Source organism: Pelodiscus sinensis, chromosome 2, assembly GCF_052426305.1.
Source record: "Pelodiscus sinensis isolate ZL-2025 chromosome 2, ASM5242630v1, whole genome shotgun sequence".
In the NCBI taxonomy this organism is placed as follows: domain Eukaryota; kingdom Metazoa; phylum Chordata; order Testudines; family Trionychidae; genus Pelodiscus; species Pelodiscus sinensis.
In genome coordinates, this window is record NC_143053.1 from 137241098 (window position 1) to 137259019 (window position 17922).

General features: G+C 41.4%; 1 protein-coding gene and 1 long non-coding RNA gene across 6 annotated transcripts in view; one reads left to right on the forward strand and one right to left on the reverse strand.

Annotated features, from left to right (window-relative positions):
• The window catches only part of CTNND2 (catenin delta 2), a 1059017-nt gene that overhangs the window by 624072 nt on the left and 417023 nt on the right, over positions 1 to 17922 (forward strand). For all 4 annotated transcript variants that reach the window (XM_006120137.5, XM_006120139.5, XM_075921467.2 and 1 more), the window contains one exon: positions 12258 to 12452. In XM_006120137.5, coding sequence (XP_006120199.1) covers positions 12258 to 12452 — 195 coding nt within the window. The remainder of the gene's footprint in view (positions 1 to 12257; positions 12453 to 17922) is intronic.
• Positions 1 to 17922, reverse strand: part of LOC112545295 (uncharacterized) — a 55316-nt gene that overhangs the window by 2256 nt on the left and 35138 nt on the right. Inside the window, exon 4 of one of the 2 annotated variants that reach the window (XR_012901791.2) lies at positions 14997 to 15121. The exons of the other annotated variant lie outside the window; for it this stretch is intronic. This is a non-coding gene — a long non-coding RNA (uncharacterized LOC112545295). Of the gene's footprint in view, positions 1 to 14996; positions 15122 to 17922 lie in introns of those variants that run through there. 2 annotated transcript variants of the gene reach the window in all.

Below are 17922 nucleotides of genomic sequence, written 5' to 3' on the forward strand. Positions count from 1 at the left end.
TTATAGTGTGTGTTTGCTTTATTAGGGTCTAATAACGCAGCATGAGCCGGAACTGAGCAGGGAGATGCAAGATGCAGAAAATCTTCAGAAATTAGATGAATATGAAACCTAACGATATTTTAAAAAATACTGCATGATATCAAGGCCACAGACGGGGTGGGAGAGAGGGCAGTTACCCTAGAACCCAGCAATTTAATGCGCTACCATGGAAGCAGCAGAGGATGGAACCCCAGGACCTTGAGGCTACATCTAGACAACAGTGTTTTTGTGGGATACCAGAGGTATCCCGCAAAAACCCCACCGCATCCAAGGAACGTGTTTGCTCTTGCACTTTTTTTTGTGAAAGAGCAAATGTGCTCTTTCAGGGAGCCCTGTATATTTCGATTCATGAGGCATAAGGGCTCCACCGAAAGAGGAGGCTTTTCCACCATTTGGCCCTATCTAGATGGGGCCAAATGGCGGAAAAGCCTCTTCCGGAAAAAAAAAAGGCAGAAAAGGCTATGCAAAATGTTGAGCACATTTTGTGTAGCTTTTCCCGCAGAAACGCTGCTGTCTAGACCTAGCCTTAAACTGCCACCAAAGTGCCACACAGTTCACTCTGGAGGGGGGTGTCTACCCCGAACTCTGCCCTTCCACCTGAAGTTCCATGCATTTCATGGGAGGGGAAGAGACAGGGGCTCCCACTCACCTAGCCAAGGCCCATCAAAGTCTGTCACCATCCCTGCATATGATCAGTCTGGTCAGAGTTTGTACAAGCAGTTAGAGAAACAGTCCCCAGAAAGGACTGCTCAAAAAAATGCAAAGCATCTGAAAACTTTAAATAAATAAAGTGGAAATATTAAGTATCAAATGTACTATTTGTTAAAAAATGAGAACCAATATATGTGGTTTACAAGTATTTTTTAAACTTATTTAAATTGCTAAGAAATACTATTTGGGGGAAAATATATCCAATTAAGAAGAAGGAACTCCAGACCATATTGCGTGTTCTGTTTAATACATGTCTTGGGTATGCTAGAGGCATTAGGTGACACACCCAATGCATGCATTAGCTAGTTCAGCCATATGGCCTGCTGTGTCTTACTGGTTCATTTAACCATCTGTCATGTAAATAAGGTTTAAAACTTGTATTCATTTTGAATGCGTGGGTGCACTGTGCTTTCTTTTCTTCTTGGTCTCCTGGTCCCCAGGGTGCTAGCACATTAAGAACATTATTCTGTTCTTTGACACATCTCAAAAATGTAGCTGTGTGGTATCTCTGTGCACTCAGAATCAAATAGTGTTATCCTGACTGAGCCCTTATTCAGCCAAAACTCCAACTAAGTCAATGGGGATCTTGACTGACTTGGGATATGTCCTTGGATTATATCACCATTATAATACCTCATATATATGTCATCTCTTTTTGTTGATGAAAAAACGTATACAGCAAATAGTTCTGCAGCACCTTATAGACTAACAAAAAATTTAGATGATATCTTGAGCTTTTGTGGGCACTACCCACTTCTTCAGATAAAAGTTGTGGATTCCCAGATCATGATTTGGGTGAGATTCCTGTATTAGTGTTGCTACCAAATATGGTTTATATTTCATCCTCTTCCATGCTCATGTTTGTGGTGATATTTTTATGTGCTTTTTTCTGGTTCTAGACTACTATTCATTGTCATTTCTTTATCATGTATAATGAGACCAGTTTAATAGCTGAGGCAAGCTATATGGGATAAATAAAAGATCATTTGTTAAAAATTCTAGAGTTTAAAAAGTCGAGCTGGCATACATAGTACATGTCTGATCAGGACTATTGTGAAAAGTTTTTGTGAAGAAATAGATCATCCCAATTTCTCTTTCTCCACAGATTAATTTAACAGTATATATTGAGATATTGTAATTGGAATTGTAGTTTCCAAAATGCAGTGCATTGAAATAGTTCGGAATTTTCTCTATAAACTGAGGTTTCACTGTGTCAGTCGCTGTAAGAGACTTCCTGCATGTCTTGTTCCTGAGTATTACAAGCAAAAGGCACATATTAACTAACATAACATATATTGTACACTTTTTTATAAGGTAATATAGCATTTCATGACATGTCTCTCAGAGAATAAATATGCATGTTAATGAATTTTCATCTGTGGCATACCATTTGGGTCAAAATTGTCAGTGTGATGTATTACCCTCCACTGAAGGGCATATTACATTCCAAACGAGAAAACATGGCAGTTTTATTTTCTAGAAGATTGAAACAGCATTGCTTGGGTCCTTAACTCAAATAAGTTTGTTTTTCTTCATTTATATAATTGTTCTGGGGTTGAGAGCTGGGGATGAGGAGTTCAGTGTGCAGGCTGACCTGGGGAGAGAGGATAGCCCCAGCCCTCTCTCACTTCAGCAGCTTGGGCCAGGTGAGAAACTCCTCTCCATGGCCGCTGCAGCCATGCATGTCAACCTAAGAGGAAAAACAATTGAAGACAGTTGGTAGTTTTTCAAAAAGACATTACTAAGGGCACAAGAGCAAACTATTGCACTGCACAGGAAAAATAGGAAGTGTGGCAAGAGACCACCTCGGCTTAACCAGTAGATCTAGAATAATCTAAAAATCAAAAAGGAGTCACAAAAAGTGGAAACTAGATCAAAGGACAAAGGATGAATATAAGCAAATAACACAAGTATAGAGGGGCAAATTTAAAAAGAGGAAGACACAAAACAAGCCAGTCTAGCTAGAGAAATATTGGGTAACAAGAAAACATTCTGCAAATATATTAGAAGCAAGAGGAAGACCAAGGACAGGGTAGGCCTATTACTTAATGAAGAGGGAGAAACAAGAAGGCTGTGTCCAGACTCAGTGGTTTTTTCGAAAATAGTAGCCATTTTTCGAAAAAACTTCCCCTGCGTCCAGACTCAAGCCACGTTCTTTCGAAATTAATTCGAAAGAATGCGGCTTTTCTTTCGATGGCGGTAAACCTCAATTTACGAGGAAGAACGCCTTCTTTCGAAAGTTCCTCTTTCGAAAGAAGGCGTTCTTCAATGTAAATAGGGCTTCTTCGAAAGAGAGCATCCAGACTCACTGGATGCTTTCTTTCGAAAAAGAAAGCAGCTTTTTCGAAATTTCTCCATGCAGTCTAGACGCTCTCTTTTGAAAGAGGCTCTTTCGAAAGATGCTTTTGAAAGAGCCTCTTTCGAAAGAAGCCTGCAGTCTAGACATAGCCTAACAGAAGACGTGGTAATGGCAGAGGTGCTGAATGATGTCTTTGTTTCAGTTTTCACCAAGAAGGTTGGAGGTGACTGGATGCCAAATATAATGAATGCTAGTGCTAATAGGGTAGAATCAAAAGTTAAAATAGGAAAAGAACAAATTAAAAATTACTTAGAAAAGTTAGATGTCTTCAGATCGCCAGAGTCAGATGAAATGCATCCTAGAATACTCAAGAAGCTGATAGAGCCATTAGCTATCATCTTTGAAAACTCATGGAAGTCGAGAGAGATTCCAGAAGACTGGAAAAGGGCACATATCGGCTATGTCTACACTGCATGATTACTTTGGAATACTTTGAAATAACTTATTTCAAAATAGTGCGTCTACATTACAGGGAAGCCTGGAACTTAGTCTGAGGCAGGCTCCCTTAATGTGGACTTGCTACCTTGATTTAGAGCCCCAGGAAGCACTAGGCAGTAATTAATTTGAATGGCCTTGGGGAATAGCTGTTTTGAAATAGCAGCAGTAGAGCATCCACACTCTGCTATTCCTGAAATAGCTATTTCAAAAGAGGCATTATTCCTCGTGGAATGAGGTTTACAAATGCCAAAATAAACTGCCTGTTATGTCAAAATTATTTTGAAATAATGGGCTAGCTGTGTAGATGCTCACATAGTTATTTTGGAATAATGGACACCATTCTGAAATAACGCTGCTGTGTAGATTTACCCATAGTGACCATCCATAAAAAGGGAAATAAGGACAAACCAGGAAAATACAGACCAGTCAGTTTAATTTATATGCCAAAAAAAATAATGGAGCAAATGATTAAGGAATTTATCTGCAAACATCTGGAAGATAATAAGGTGATAAATAATAGTCACAGATGGATGGATGGAATTCAAAGAACAAATGGATTTTAAAAGAATAAATCATGTCAAACCAATCTGATAGCTTTCTTTGATAGGATAACAAGTCTTGTGGATAAGGGGAAAGTGATTAGGGTGGTATATCTAGACTTCAGTAAAGCATGTGGTTCACTTTCACATAACCTTGTCAATAAACTAGAGAAATACAAATGGCTGGAACTGCTCTAAGGTGAGTGCATGACTGGTTGGATATCCACTCCCAAGGTATGTCTACACTTGCACCCTCTTTCGAGAGAGGGATGCAAATGCAGCTGAGCAAAATTGCAAATGAAACACGGATTTGAATTTTCCATGCTTCATTTGCATATTTGCGTTATGGCGCTATTTCTAAATAGCGCTATTTCGAAAAAAGAAACATTGTCTAGATGCGGTTACTTCGAAAGAAAACCCTTCTTCTGAAATAGCTCTTATTCCTCCTACAATGAGGTTTACCAGTTATTTTGTTTTTGTTGCTGCATAATTCTAGAACCCAGTTTCACACAAGTATATGCTAGTGAAGGTTAACAACTGACGAATTGTACATCTTGATAAAGCTGAATATTCCTGACATAAGCCTCCCCAAAATGTAATCAGAGAAACTTCTTTCAATGTTTGTATTAATTGGCCATCTGAAGTGATTTTGATTAGGTTTTTATAATCTTGCATAGAAAAACTGACTGGCTTTCCTGTTATACTTAATGGATTTCAAATCCAGTTATTGTTGTCATTTATGGTCAGAAAATACTTCATGATGTTTGTGTATAAATCACAAAGATGATCTGCAATGTTCTGGCCAGGAAAAAGAGTACAGGAGAAAGCTTGGGGCAGAGTTGTCTGGCCAGGTGGGAGGGTACAGGAGGGTTTTCGCGCAGGGTGTCTGGCCAGAAGGGGAGGTACAAGAGGGGACGTGGGGCATGGTGTCAGAGCAAGCTGGGAATGCAGGCTCTTGGCAGGGGGGAGGGGAGTGAGGGGGATATGGGTGCGAGGTCTGGGCATGAGGGGGATTGCTTACCTGGCTTGGCACCCTGCTGCAGCAGGGAACCCCTTCGGGCAGCATGCTCTTGTTCATGGAGGGGTGGGGAGGAGGAGGGAGGGAGCTCAGTCTCCTCCCCCCGGCCCATGCAGCGGGGAACCCGGCGCAGCTGCAGCACCAGGCCATAATTCCTGCTGGCAGGGTGGGGGGAGGGAGGGTGTAGAAACTACGACCTTCCCCGCCAGATCAAACTCTGACACTTCCCCAACATGATGGGTAGGGGTACAGGGGAGAGAGAGCAGCAGCATATGGAGGGCAGCGAGCCGAAGCGCACCCCGAGGGTGGGAAGGGGCAGCAGAGCCCGAGCCAGGTTCCGTGCAGGCAGCAGGTACAAACACGTCAAGGTCCGAGAGTGGATCCTCGGCTCTGGCCACTCCTCCCCCTCCCTCTTTCAGCAGCAGCAGCAGCAGCTGCCACTGTAAACACTGCTGCTTGCACATGAGAAGATGGCTGCAAGGCACCAGGATAGGGCAGTCCTGCAGGGTGAGGAGGGGTCTTGCCATACGCGGGGGTGGGCAGCCACAGTAGGTGGTGGAACGATCACCCCAGAATCCTATCCTCACTGGCAAAACCCCAATGGGAGCTGCCTGTGGGTTCTGTAGCGTGCGGGGGAGCAGACTGTTTTCTCAGAACCCCAAGTTCCACTTCACAGAACCCTAGGGTTCTGTGGAGCACCATTTGGGAAAAACTGGATTAGTCAATAAGGGTGCCTCTGCCTTTCAAGTGTAGCAACAGCCCCAGGGCTGTTGCTACATTCAACGGCAAAAGCACTGTGGGGAGCATGGGGATAGCGGGGGTCTCAAGCAGTCCCCTGCTGGCTCCAGGCTCCATGTGGCGTTTCAAAGTGGCAGCGCTGCATGGAGCCCAGGGTCAGTAGGGGAGTCTCCAGCTGACCCCGGGCTCCATGCGGTGCTGCTCCTTTGAAAAGCCACATGCAGCCTGGGGCCAGCCAGGGACGCCTCAGCTGGCCCAGGTCTGTATGTGGCATTTCAAAGCAGCAGCACAGTGTGGAACCTAGGGTCTGGCCCCAGGTCCACACAGCACTGACGCTTTGAAGCACCCCTTCCTCTCTCCCACCCTTGCTGCCTCTTTCTGATAGAGGCAGCGGGGGGTGGGAGAGGAGAAGCAACTAGTTGACTAGTATGTCGACTATCCGATAAGCATTTGCTTATCGGATAGTCTACTAGTTGTTCATATCCCTAGCATGCACTGGTGCTTGTCTCTGAGATTTTTCTGACAGTGTTTAAGAAGGCAACAAGCTGGTTCCTTGTATCTAAAAAGGTTGAGAAACACTGAACTAGATTTAAAGATCACCATGAAGCTTTTGCTGTTGTAGAATGCAGCCCTCTGTCTATTTTGTGGAATTAGCACTATATTCCATTTGATTTCCAAATATTTGAAATCAAATTCATGTTACACAGTTCAAAGAAAGACTACAAAAGTTCATAACATACAAAGACTACATAAAGAAGATTTTCCTGATTAAGGTGTGCAAGTTTTAAAGTAGTAGTGAATAAATGTTTTGGGGCAAGCCATCCATAGGAGGTTAAACATAGTGGCTGTACCTAGACTGGCCACTTTTTCCGGAAAATCAGCCGCTTTTCCGGAAAAACTTGCCAGCTGTCTACTCTGGCCGCTTGAATTTCCGCAAAAGCACTGACTTCCTACTGTAAGAAATCAGTGCTTCTTGTGGAAATCCCGTTCAGGCAAAAGTCCTTTTGCACAAAACTTTTGCGCAAATGGGCCAGTATAGACAGCTCAGATTTGTTTTCCGCAAAAAAGCCCCGATTGCGAAAATGGCGATCGGGGCTTTTTTGCGGAAAAGTGTCCATGCCAATCTAGACGCTCTTTTCCGAAAATGCTCTTAATGGAAAACTTTTCCGTTAAAAGCATTTCCAGAAAATCATGCCAGTCTAGACGCAGCCAGTCAGTCACAGCAGAGTGGATATGGACATGGGTGGGAATTGTCCCTTGTATTTGGGTAGATCTTCTGTGCAAAGATACACTCTGTCAAGGGAGGAATTGGGCTACTTCCCTGACTGTGTCCGTTGTTGGCAGTCTCGTTCACGCATCCTGTGGTATTGTAGGTGGCCTCCTTGTTCTTTGCCAGTTGCACATTTTCCCTTTTTGTTTCTGACTCTGATTGGAAGTGTTAACTCTGTACCATTGATTGACAACAACCTCTTGCAATCCAGAAATATGTTTAATAAATGCTGCTGTGCTTTGAGGAAGAGGGGAGCACTGTGGAGGGGGATGTCCCCCTGTGTGAATGAATCTATGGGATTTGCTTCTAGGTCATTGAGCACTTTGATTTAAGAGGTTCTGCACAACCTGAAATCCACCCCACTAGATTGGTGCAGGTAATAGAAACTTAGTGATAAAGAAATCTCAAGTTTTTTATGTGTCCATGTTCTGAGGGGAGTATTTTGGTCCTAAATGTCTCCAGAAATACAATATCAAAATCTGGGAGCTGATTTTCAGAGATGCTGAGCCACCTGCAGTATCTCTCAGCTTCTCTAAAATTTATGCATTTAAAATTCTTAATGAGTAGAACGCAAGCTTCAGAAATTAGAGTCTGTTTTTCCTGTTCCAATAGCATCTGATTTTTGTGTGTGGCAAATTTAAAGTAAAATATGCAATAAAACTGTGTTTTTCCCATCCTTAGAATTTGTTTGACAACTTAAATCTGGGTCAGAATTGCAATGCTTGCGGAGAAAAGAGAGGAATTTTAAATTAAGAAACAAAACAAAACGTGAAAATAGGAGCTGGATAATGACAATGATAATAGGCCAACAATTATAGAAATATTAGCATATTTTCCCTTTTTCTCTAAAAATGTCCTTTTGCAAAGCTTTTAAATTGCTGAAATGAATGATCTGCTTTTTTTGTCTCACAGCAAAAAAGTATTTTGTGAAAAGATCATGAGTCAGTCTGTGCAGCTAATTTACATGATTTCCTGTTAAAATATTGGCACTTGATTATTTGGAGTGAAAGTGGCAAAATCACACTTCAACCCATATAGGACTGAATAATGTTTCATGTTGCACATGTTAAAGGGTTATATCAGTTGCAAGAACACATTTTTTGATGTTGTGCATTGGGGCAGGGGTCAGTATGCAGGCTGCCCCTGGGAGAGAGGATTACCCCAGCCTCCTCTAACTGCAGTAGTTTGGGGCTAAACGAGAGGTGCCTCTCCATGGCTGCTGTAGCTCCAGCAGGCACAATTGTGGGTGGAGTGCGTGCCTCTCAGTGGGCCAGGGCCAGGTTCATTTACCTCCTGCACTTCCCTTCCAGATTGAAGAAGCGAGCAAGTTGGGCACTTTTCCCTTGCTCCCTGATGAAGGGGAACAGCAGCAATGGTCCTGTATGAATGGGGGAGAGCTGCATTCTTCCCACCCTCCCTAAAGGCACCTGGAGGGGGGAAGGTTTGGAGCAGACCTGGACAGGAGGGTAGGTGCACCTCCAGCCAGTCCCTTTCACCTTCTAGGCAATTCTTTTTACTGTATTATTTTATGCACCCCTGTATGCATCAGGGAGATGGTAGATGGTGGGCAAACCCGTATCTTGCTTTGTGTTATGATTAAAGGAAGCTGAATACGAAATTTGGTGGTCCTAGTTCTCACTGTTTAGGAGAAGTTGAATAGACAGACAGACTCACAAAGAGACAAACTCTCCCAAATATACAATACTGGTTAAAACTCGCTAGTCCAGTTCTCTGGTCCAGCAACATCCATGGTGTGGCTTTTTAGATACCCAGATATCCACATACTGTGACTGGGCCAAGTTTTCCACAGATTGGCAATGTTTGTTTACAGCCACCAGTCCTGGCTCTCAGTGTCCTGTGTTGTTATTTAGCTCTAATTTACTCCTAAATGTGTCTTTTAAGGGCACGTCTACACTGCAATACTGTTTCAGGATACCAGAGTATCCCAAAATAACTATCCTGTGTCTTCACAGCAAGCCCGTTATTTTGGGCTCTCTATTCTGACATCCCTGTAAACTTCATTCTACAATGAGTAAGGGATGTTTCAGAAAAGCACATTATTTCTCAGTTTGGCGCTGTGTAGACAATGTCAAATGATGAAATAAGTTTTTTCGAAATAGCATCAAAATAAGATAGGCAATTTGCGTAACTCAAATTGCGTATCTTATTTAGAGTTATGGTGCAGTGTTGTAGACGCACCCTAAGATACCAGCAATCAGTGTAAGTGTTGGTAATGCTGCTAAGTGCAAGTATGTGTCAATACAGTATTGATTCCAAAAAATGTGGAATTGTTGCAGAAATTGGAAAAGGGCACATTGGTACATTGTTCCATTCATTTGTCTTGGCAAAATAGAAATAAAAGAGATCTGTTCACTACAATACTGACCTCTCATGGTTCGACAAAATCTCTGCTTTGGCACTGGTCAGGTCCCCAGCGTGTCATGCTGGAGAGGTTCAACCTGCAGATTATTCTGTAGTTTCATGAAATAGCTCATCAAGGCTATGTCTAGACTGCAGGCCTCTTTCGAAAGAGGCTCTTTCGAAAGCGTCTTTCGAAAGAGAGCGTCTAGACTGCACGCGGAACTTTCGAAAGAGCAAGCCGCTTTTTCGAAAGAAAGCACCCAGTGAGTCTGGATGCTCTCTTTCGAAGAAGCCCTATTTACATTCAAGAACGCCTTCTTTCGAAAGAAGCACTTTCGAAAGAAGGCATTCTTCCTCGTGAAATGAGGTTTACCGCCGTCGAAAGAAAAGCCGCGTTCTTTCGATTTAATTTTGAAAGAACGCGGCTGCAGTCTAGACGCAGGTGAAGTTTTTTTGGAAAAAGGCTACTTTTCCCGAAAAAAACCCCTGAGTCTGGACACAGCCCAATAGAAAAGCTGCAGATCTGTCAGGAAAGATAATGAAATGTAACTGTTTATATTTATTTATATTCTCACAGTCTATGAAGAGAAATAAAAGTAACTGATGTGAAAGTATGAATTCCGTTCAAGTTATTACCATGTCCTCTAAAACATAGTATTTTCTATGTTTTGTTAAGACAGTGTTTCTTAAACTTTTTGAGACCACAGAACACCAAACAATAATTTTTTTTATGCGGAACACCTATGAAAATTTTCTTCAAAAAATTGTTGTTAGACAAAAAAGACAAAAGTAAAGAGGTAACACAATGGACCTGTAGTACTGCTATAATGAAAATAATAATAATGGGGAATATGTGGTTTTTAAAATTTAAACAAGTATGTAAGTGATTATAGAATCAGGACATGAGTTCTCAAAAGAAAACCTTTAGTGTTATACAAAAGAGGAGTTGAAATTAGTAGCATAATCATATAAATATGTATTAAAAGGATTAAGATATGCTGCCACTCAAGTCAATGGAAAAGTTCCCAGTGATTTCAGTGGGAGCAGGACTTGAAGATGAATCCATCACATCACTCTCAACAGCAGGATTCATCTGGCAATTAGCCAAAGAAAGCCAGTAGTTATTAAGTAAAGGACACCATTTAAAATTCTTCTATAGTTAATTTATTTCATTCATAGATCACATTCTTTCGTACCAAAAGACTTGTAGTGGGAAAGTTTTTAAGTGGCTTCTCAGTTTTTCACATTTTTTACACAAAAATGGAATTAAATGAAAAGGAAAGCTGTTCATACAAAAGCAGGTTACTATTTTCGTATCCAATCCAGCAAAATAGTGAGCCTTTCTGGAGACATTATGCCCATTTGAGAATCAGGTTCAAAGACTTGAAAATTTGGCCCACAATGCACTGCTGTTTTTTTATATCTGCGATAATCATGACCAAGGTATCTAGAACATGGCAAGGTATCTAGAACAGCAGAGAGTAACATGAGTTTTTGTTAATGGCTGTGATAATTCCAAATCACATACTGGATTTATTGATAATCTTTCTTCTTTTTCTTTTTTCTTCTCTCTCCTCTTCAAAGGGCATTGTGTAATACAGTGGTGCTCTTAAATCATGTACTTGTATAGATTATGGTGGGATGGGAGGGGATGTGGGCATACACGAGCAAGCTATAAGCAGAATCAATTATTTACCTGTAAAGATGGAAACTGGACTAATTCTTTCCCTCCTCTTAAAAAAACTGTTCTGTACTATCTCAAAACCTTCAACAGCTTCCCAACTCTGAGAATGTGCTTTCACCTCAGACCTAGCCACTGTTTGTTCTGTGCCTTGCATTATAATATTTAGTAAAATGAGAATACTATGTACTTCTGCCATCACATTTGAGACCTTTGTGTGGCTTTCCCCAGTCTTATCCTTACAAATAGATCATAAAGCAGAAAAACATAACTAAGATACTTATGTAAAAAAATGAAACAAATGTTTAAGCTAGTTGCCAAACCTGGAAATGTACAAGTCTATCTGTTAATAACCTGATAGTAAAATATTATTTTTTATTATTAGAATAAGAAGATAGGAATCATTTCCTTTGCCCTGTAAAGATGTAGATTCGTCTTTTAAAAAGAGATTTTATAGTAACTATGCCTTTTTAAAATATTTTTTCTGAAGATATGCTTAATATATTAATTCCCTTGAGGATTTAAGCTTTGAAAAGTCCTAACCGTCTGGTTTCTACACAGTCTAAGACAAAAGTGCTGATGAGGTATAACTGCTCCATCATACTTCAAATAAATCAGTCAGAAGGTCTGCTTTGATGTTGTGAACAACACATTTATTCATCAGATTTAACTTATTTCATTTGTAAATTTACCACGTGGATGTAGTACATGGGCTAGTGCTGGCTTTCCTCCTCCAATTTCTGATTTGGCAGTTGAAACCTTCGATAGGGTTCCTCTGGATAAGGCAGCTAGCTATGTTTGTTAGTCTCTGTATGAAAAAAATATTTTATTGGCCTTGCACAGTAGTTATGTATCTCTGAAATATCTTCCGCCTTTTGAGGAAATCAGGGTTTGAAGCAAAAGCAGACAGTTGGGCCATGCCGATAAGACGATTAACTTGAGTCACTGGTGCCATTTCATGTTGATTTTCTTTGCATTTAAAAAATTCTTTGTTTTGTTTTTGTTAAAACAAGAGTTGTCTTCAAATACGCTTTTCATCAGATTAGATCCTGCTTTATGTGAGATTTTCTCTCTTTAAATTTTCTTTATGAATCTGTTCACAGCTGGGTCTCGGGCATCTTACAGCAGCCAGCACAGCCACCTTGGCTCTGAATTAAGGGCACTGCAGTCTCCAGAGCACCATATAGATCCGATTTACGAAGACAGAGTGTATCAGAAGCCCCCTATGAGGAGTCTCAGCCAGAGTCAGGGGGACCCTCTACAACCAGCACATACAGGCACATATCGCACTAGCACAGGTAGGTGGAACTAATTTGTAGAGTTGTCTTTTATGGATAAAGTGTTTTACTTCAGTGCTAAATCTTTAAATTTTATTGGGAATGGTAAAAAATTTATACTGTATTTGTGACTTGAAAAATTGACTGATACAAAGTGCAGAAGGCATTGATGCAGCTAAGTAAGACAACCCCCTCTCTTTTCTTCCCACAAAAATACCAGGAAGAAAAATCTTAGTATTCAGACTACATATTTTGTGGGCTTAATATTTTTATCTCTTGTGATAGGAGGAAGAAAATAATGTTTTCATCAAGCTTTTAAATTTATTATTTAAATACATTTTCTGAAAACAATCAAATTTATCTAAGTGCTTTTCTCTTGCTAAAATTTTGTTTGAATCTCAAAAAGGACTTAAAGGCATCTTCTTCAAGCATATAATGGGACATTTACATTTTTTTAAGTAAAGCAAACCAGCACCAAATATTTATTTCTCTCTCTCTCTCTCTCTCTCTCTCCCTCCCTCTCTTTTTCTCTTTCTCGCTCTCTCACATAGTCACACTCTGTTGATATACAGATATGAATCATAAAACTATAGCATACCGGACAAAAAATTGTCAATATAATTGATTAATCTGTTATGTAATACTGAATGGTGATAGGTCACCTACCCCTTTGGGACTGTTATTTCATTTGTTGAGACATCACTGAGTCTGCTTTCCCTATAAAGAGCCTGGGCATCCTGCAATCCTGTCTTACTGAATTCAGCTCTCCAGCCTGATCCTACTGAGATTTATGGACAGGGCCACACCCCCAAGGCTGCAGAAACAGACTGAAAGCAATGCAGCAAGAGACCTTTTCCAAGCATTCATGTACACAGCCCCTCTGGGAGATGAACTCTAGAAAAACCCATCTTACACTGTATAGAGATCTATACAGTGTGAGCTCATGAAATTTGCCCTCTTTCTCAATGTAAAGAGATATTTTCACAGACTTCTTGCTCCTCCAGGTAGTAATTACTTGCACTGGGTTTATTATTAAATAAGAATGATTTTATTAAGCATAAAAAGATAAGATTAAAATGGTCATAAGAAGCAGCAAACAGAACAAGTATGTAACTGAGCAAAATGAGCATGCAAGCTAAGTTTAATACACTAACTAAACTAGTTACATATAAGATCTCACCCAAAATCTGGTTCTCATAATGTTCTTCACTGGCCAGACATCTTTCTAGGCTGGGCCCAGTTCCTTCCCCCAATTCAACCTTAGTTGTTTCCAGCAGTCAGAACTGATTACCTAAATTATTTCACTTCCCACCCTTAAATAGGATTTGCCTAAAGCATGAATCCTTTTTCTCCCAAAACCTTATCCTCCTCCTTCTGTCTGTGGAAAAGTACAGAATCCAAAATGGATTCCAGCATCAGGTGACATGGCCACAGGTTGTTGCAAATAGGGTTGCCAGGTGTCTGGTTTTGAACCGGACAGTCCAGTATTTGAGCTTTCTGTTTGGGGAAAAAAATTGAGAAAATATAAATGAGAAAATATAAATGTCTGGTATTTTCTAAATAAGATGTAATGTAGATTGTGATGTAATGTCAAGTGTATCCGGTATTTTTGTTGAAACCATCTGGTAACCCTAGTTGCAAAGCCAATAGCCATTACTTACAGGTTGATCCTAATGCTTACAGGAAAAACACATTCTCCCTCAGTTCATTGTCTCCTGCTAATGAGCCATTACATATCTGCAAAACTGACTTTTTTTTTTTTTTTAGAACAAGATATCAGGCTTTTTAAAATTATTGTAAGGCCCAATCCTGCATTTCCTGCTTATCCCATTACGTGCATGGAAGTTTAAGGTGTGCAATGAGTGTTGAATAAAACTCTCAGAAGGGATTCAGAAAAATGTAAAACCCTTTATTACATAATTTAAATTCTTGTAGTATCTGGATGTTAATAGAGCATGCCATTTAGGTAATACTGTTAAATGCCAATGAAAGAAACTAGCATTAATGTACAATATCTCTTTTGTGTAGAATTATATGTATATGCAGACATAACTCAGTTATTAAAAGAATTGGGTTGCAAAGTGTAGCACGGGACCCCTGCCTCAGTTGCTGAGGAGGAGAGAAAATTATCGGTGAACGAGGGAGCTGTTTAATATTCATTTTTATTCACATCATTCAGCATATGGCCTCACATTTCATGCACCTCACACTTTCCAAAGCTTTCCTTAAATAATATTTTTTTAATCGTGTATTGGTTTTTCAGTAGCACTCATCTGATTGCCTAACAGCCATTACTGGATTTTTTCTCATAATACTTCTGAAACTACTTTTACATCTGGAATACCTGGAGATTGATTACTTGATTTTCAGAAGTGTTGGCTCATGGAAGCCCAACAGAGCAGTGTGTACTTAGGGCCTCTAAAAATCTGGCCGAAACTATGGTCAAATCTGGTCAAATATGATCTCGGTTCACGAAAGTCTGAGGCAGAAGAAGGAACAGAACCCAGACTGAGGACCTGGGGACCCCGTAGGCCCATTTGAAACCTCTCACCCATAATGAATTAGACTGGCACCTGGAGTATATTTGTGTAATGAATGAGGCAGGAGTCAGCAGGAAGGCTTGTCGTTAAAACACTGGATTGGATCTATTCCTGCCTCTATCCCAGACTTCTTCAGTGAACTTCTCTCCCCTATGAAAGAAGAATGGGTATATAATAAACATTCTGTCTCAAATGGGCAGAATGAAGAAAAAGCAGGTAGCCTTTATTGAGGCATTTCCTAACTTTAGCTTGCTTCACTTTGAAATCTTAGTGTTAATGTGAGGAAGGTTAGTGAGGTGTTGGGTGGTTGTTGTTTTTTATTGGAGCAGGGCATAAAGGTGTTACTAGAATTTCCCAGGTTTATGTAAAATAAATGTTATCATGTGCAGGTATTAGCTACATAGTTACAGAATGTTGTGCATTATATCTTTCTGGGGGATTTCTGTGCTTCTGTGCATGTACAGATTCCCTTCAGAAAAATGACCATCTTACAGGGGAGCAAAGGGAAGCCACAAAAGTGGTTATGTAACCCTCCCCAGCAGTTAGTTTTAGATGCCCCGGGCAGCAAGCAGAGAGATAAATCACTGTGAGACAGGAGGAGAGATGGGGAAGAGCCAGCTGGTGGCTCCTACTGTAAACCAGGCTCACTGGTAGCCCCAGCTAGGCTGGGGAAGATGGGACTTCCTCTACCCCATGGAATATCCAAGTCAGGGTCAAACCCACCTGCAGCTTTCTCCCCCGGTTAAAGGAAGCTTTGCAGACTTCCCCCCCCCCCCTTTCTTTCCTTCACCCATGGCTTCTCAAATGGAGGGGGGAGGGATCTTGGTACAGGGAGCTGCTCCCCCATCTACTCAATCCCCATTCATCCAGACCCCCTTGTATCCAGACTCTCCTGACAGGCCTCAGTCCCCACCCACAGACCTCTTCCCCCAATAAGCTCCACTCCAACTGTACCTGCATCACCCTGAAAAGCCAGCCTCCCTACCGAGGTCCATCCCACTGCACCTGGATCCCCACCCCACTGAGCCCACCATAAACAGACCCTCCTGCTGAGTTCTATACCTCCCCCTCCCCCTGAAGCCCCCACTGAGCATGTGTTACCTTCACCTGGACCCCCTGCAGAGTTCAGTACCATTGCACCCAAAACCTCCAAACAAACACCTCTGCATCGAGATCCCCCACTGTTCTGCCAGCATCCAGTCTGCTCCATACAGAACCCTCTCAAACTACACCTGAATTTCCCTCCACTTCCCCCCACATACATACTAAGCTCCTCCATACTTGGATCCTGCCTTGCACTGTTTCAGTACTGGGTGCAGTCTCACCATTGAGTTTATATCCCAGGGAGAGCTGCACAGTGCAATGCCATGCTGGAGCCTCCACATTTATTTGACAAATAAAATGTGCAGCATTTGGCAACATTGTAAAATATTGTGACCAGAAATTTTAATATTTGGCACAGAATGCTCTGAGGAGTATCTACACAAAGAGAACAATGCCTGCGGCAGGAAATCTTTCCTTTTTTCATTGATATTGTGTTGCTTCAAGGAAGACTGGAGTCTTTTAGGGTATGTCTACATTGCATTCCTCTTTCGAGAGAGGAATGCAAATGCAGACAAACAAAATTGCAAATGAAGCACAGATTTGAATTTACTGCGCTCCATTTGCATAATGGCGGCCAGTGCTTTTCTGAAATAGCGTATTTCGAGGAAAAAATGGGGTTATTTCGTAGGAAGAGTTTCTTTTCAAAATAACCCCGTTTTTTCTCAAAATACGCTATTTCGGAAAAGCGGCTGGCCACCATTATGCAAATGAAGCATGGGAAATCCACGCTTCATTTGCAATTTCATTTGTCTAAATTTGCATTCCTCTCTCTCGGAGGAATGCAATGTAAACGTATCCTTAGAGCCCAGATTTCTTCTCTACACATTTTCACAGACCATATTCTATGTGCCTGTAGGTATCAAAACTGAAATTCTGCTTCCTTTTCATAGGCACATATTCATCAATTCAAGACCAAACAAAGATAATTCTGTGAATGAAATCTTAATATGTAGCAGAATTAAAACAGGCACAGGAAGATGCAGCTGCAATCTAGGATTGTATTGTGTCAAAGTTCAAATTTATTTACTCTACAGTTGAGGCAGTAGTGTTTAAGCAAACAACAAAACCCACAGTTTTGTATGCTGATCCATCAAGCTAAATGTGAGCGTACTGAGATACATTTTTTGCCTTGTACTTCTGCCCCATTTCTTGACCTTTTTTTCTACAAAAGGGAACATATGGCTTAGGGATGTAAGTGACTAGTCAAGTAACTATATTAGGGTATGTCTACACTACAATGTTAATTCGAACTAACTTAGTTCGAATTAGTTAATTCAAACTAAGCTAATTCAAACTAACGGATCCAGACTAAAAAACTAGTTTGAATTAGCGTTTTGCTAATTCGAACTAGCATGTCCACATTAAGTGGACCCTGAACTGGGCTTAAGGCTGGCCGGAAGCAGTGCCGGCAGGGCATCAGAGGAGGACTTAGAGCGTGGAGATGCTGTCTCAGGCTAGCGGAGGGCTGTGCTTAAAGGGTCCCGACCCCCACCCTGGACAGACAGTTCTCAGGGGTGCCCTGCTTGCAAAGCAGTCCTGGCTTGGAGTGCCCGGAGTACCCACACTGGGCACATCACAGCACTCGGCCATCAGACCGGCTGCACTTGCCGCAGGCTGCCATCTCGGGAGAGGGGGTAATTGGGGGGCTGCAGGAGAGCTTCCACCCCCAGAAGCCCGCAGAGCCAGCCCAGTCCTCCCCATCGGGGGCTCGTACCCTATTCCTCCCTCACCTCCTTCCACTTACCCCTCCCTAGCCCCTCTTCTTGATGTACAAAATAAAGATAATGTGTCTTCCAAAATGGAATCTGTCTTTATTGAACAAAACTGGGGGAGACTGGGGAAAAGGA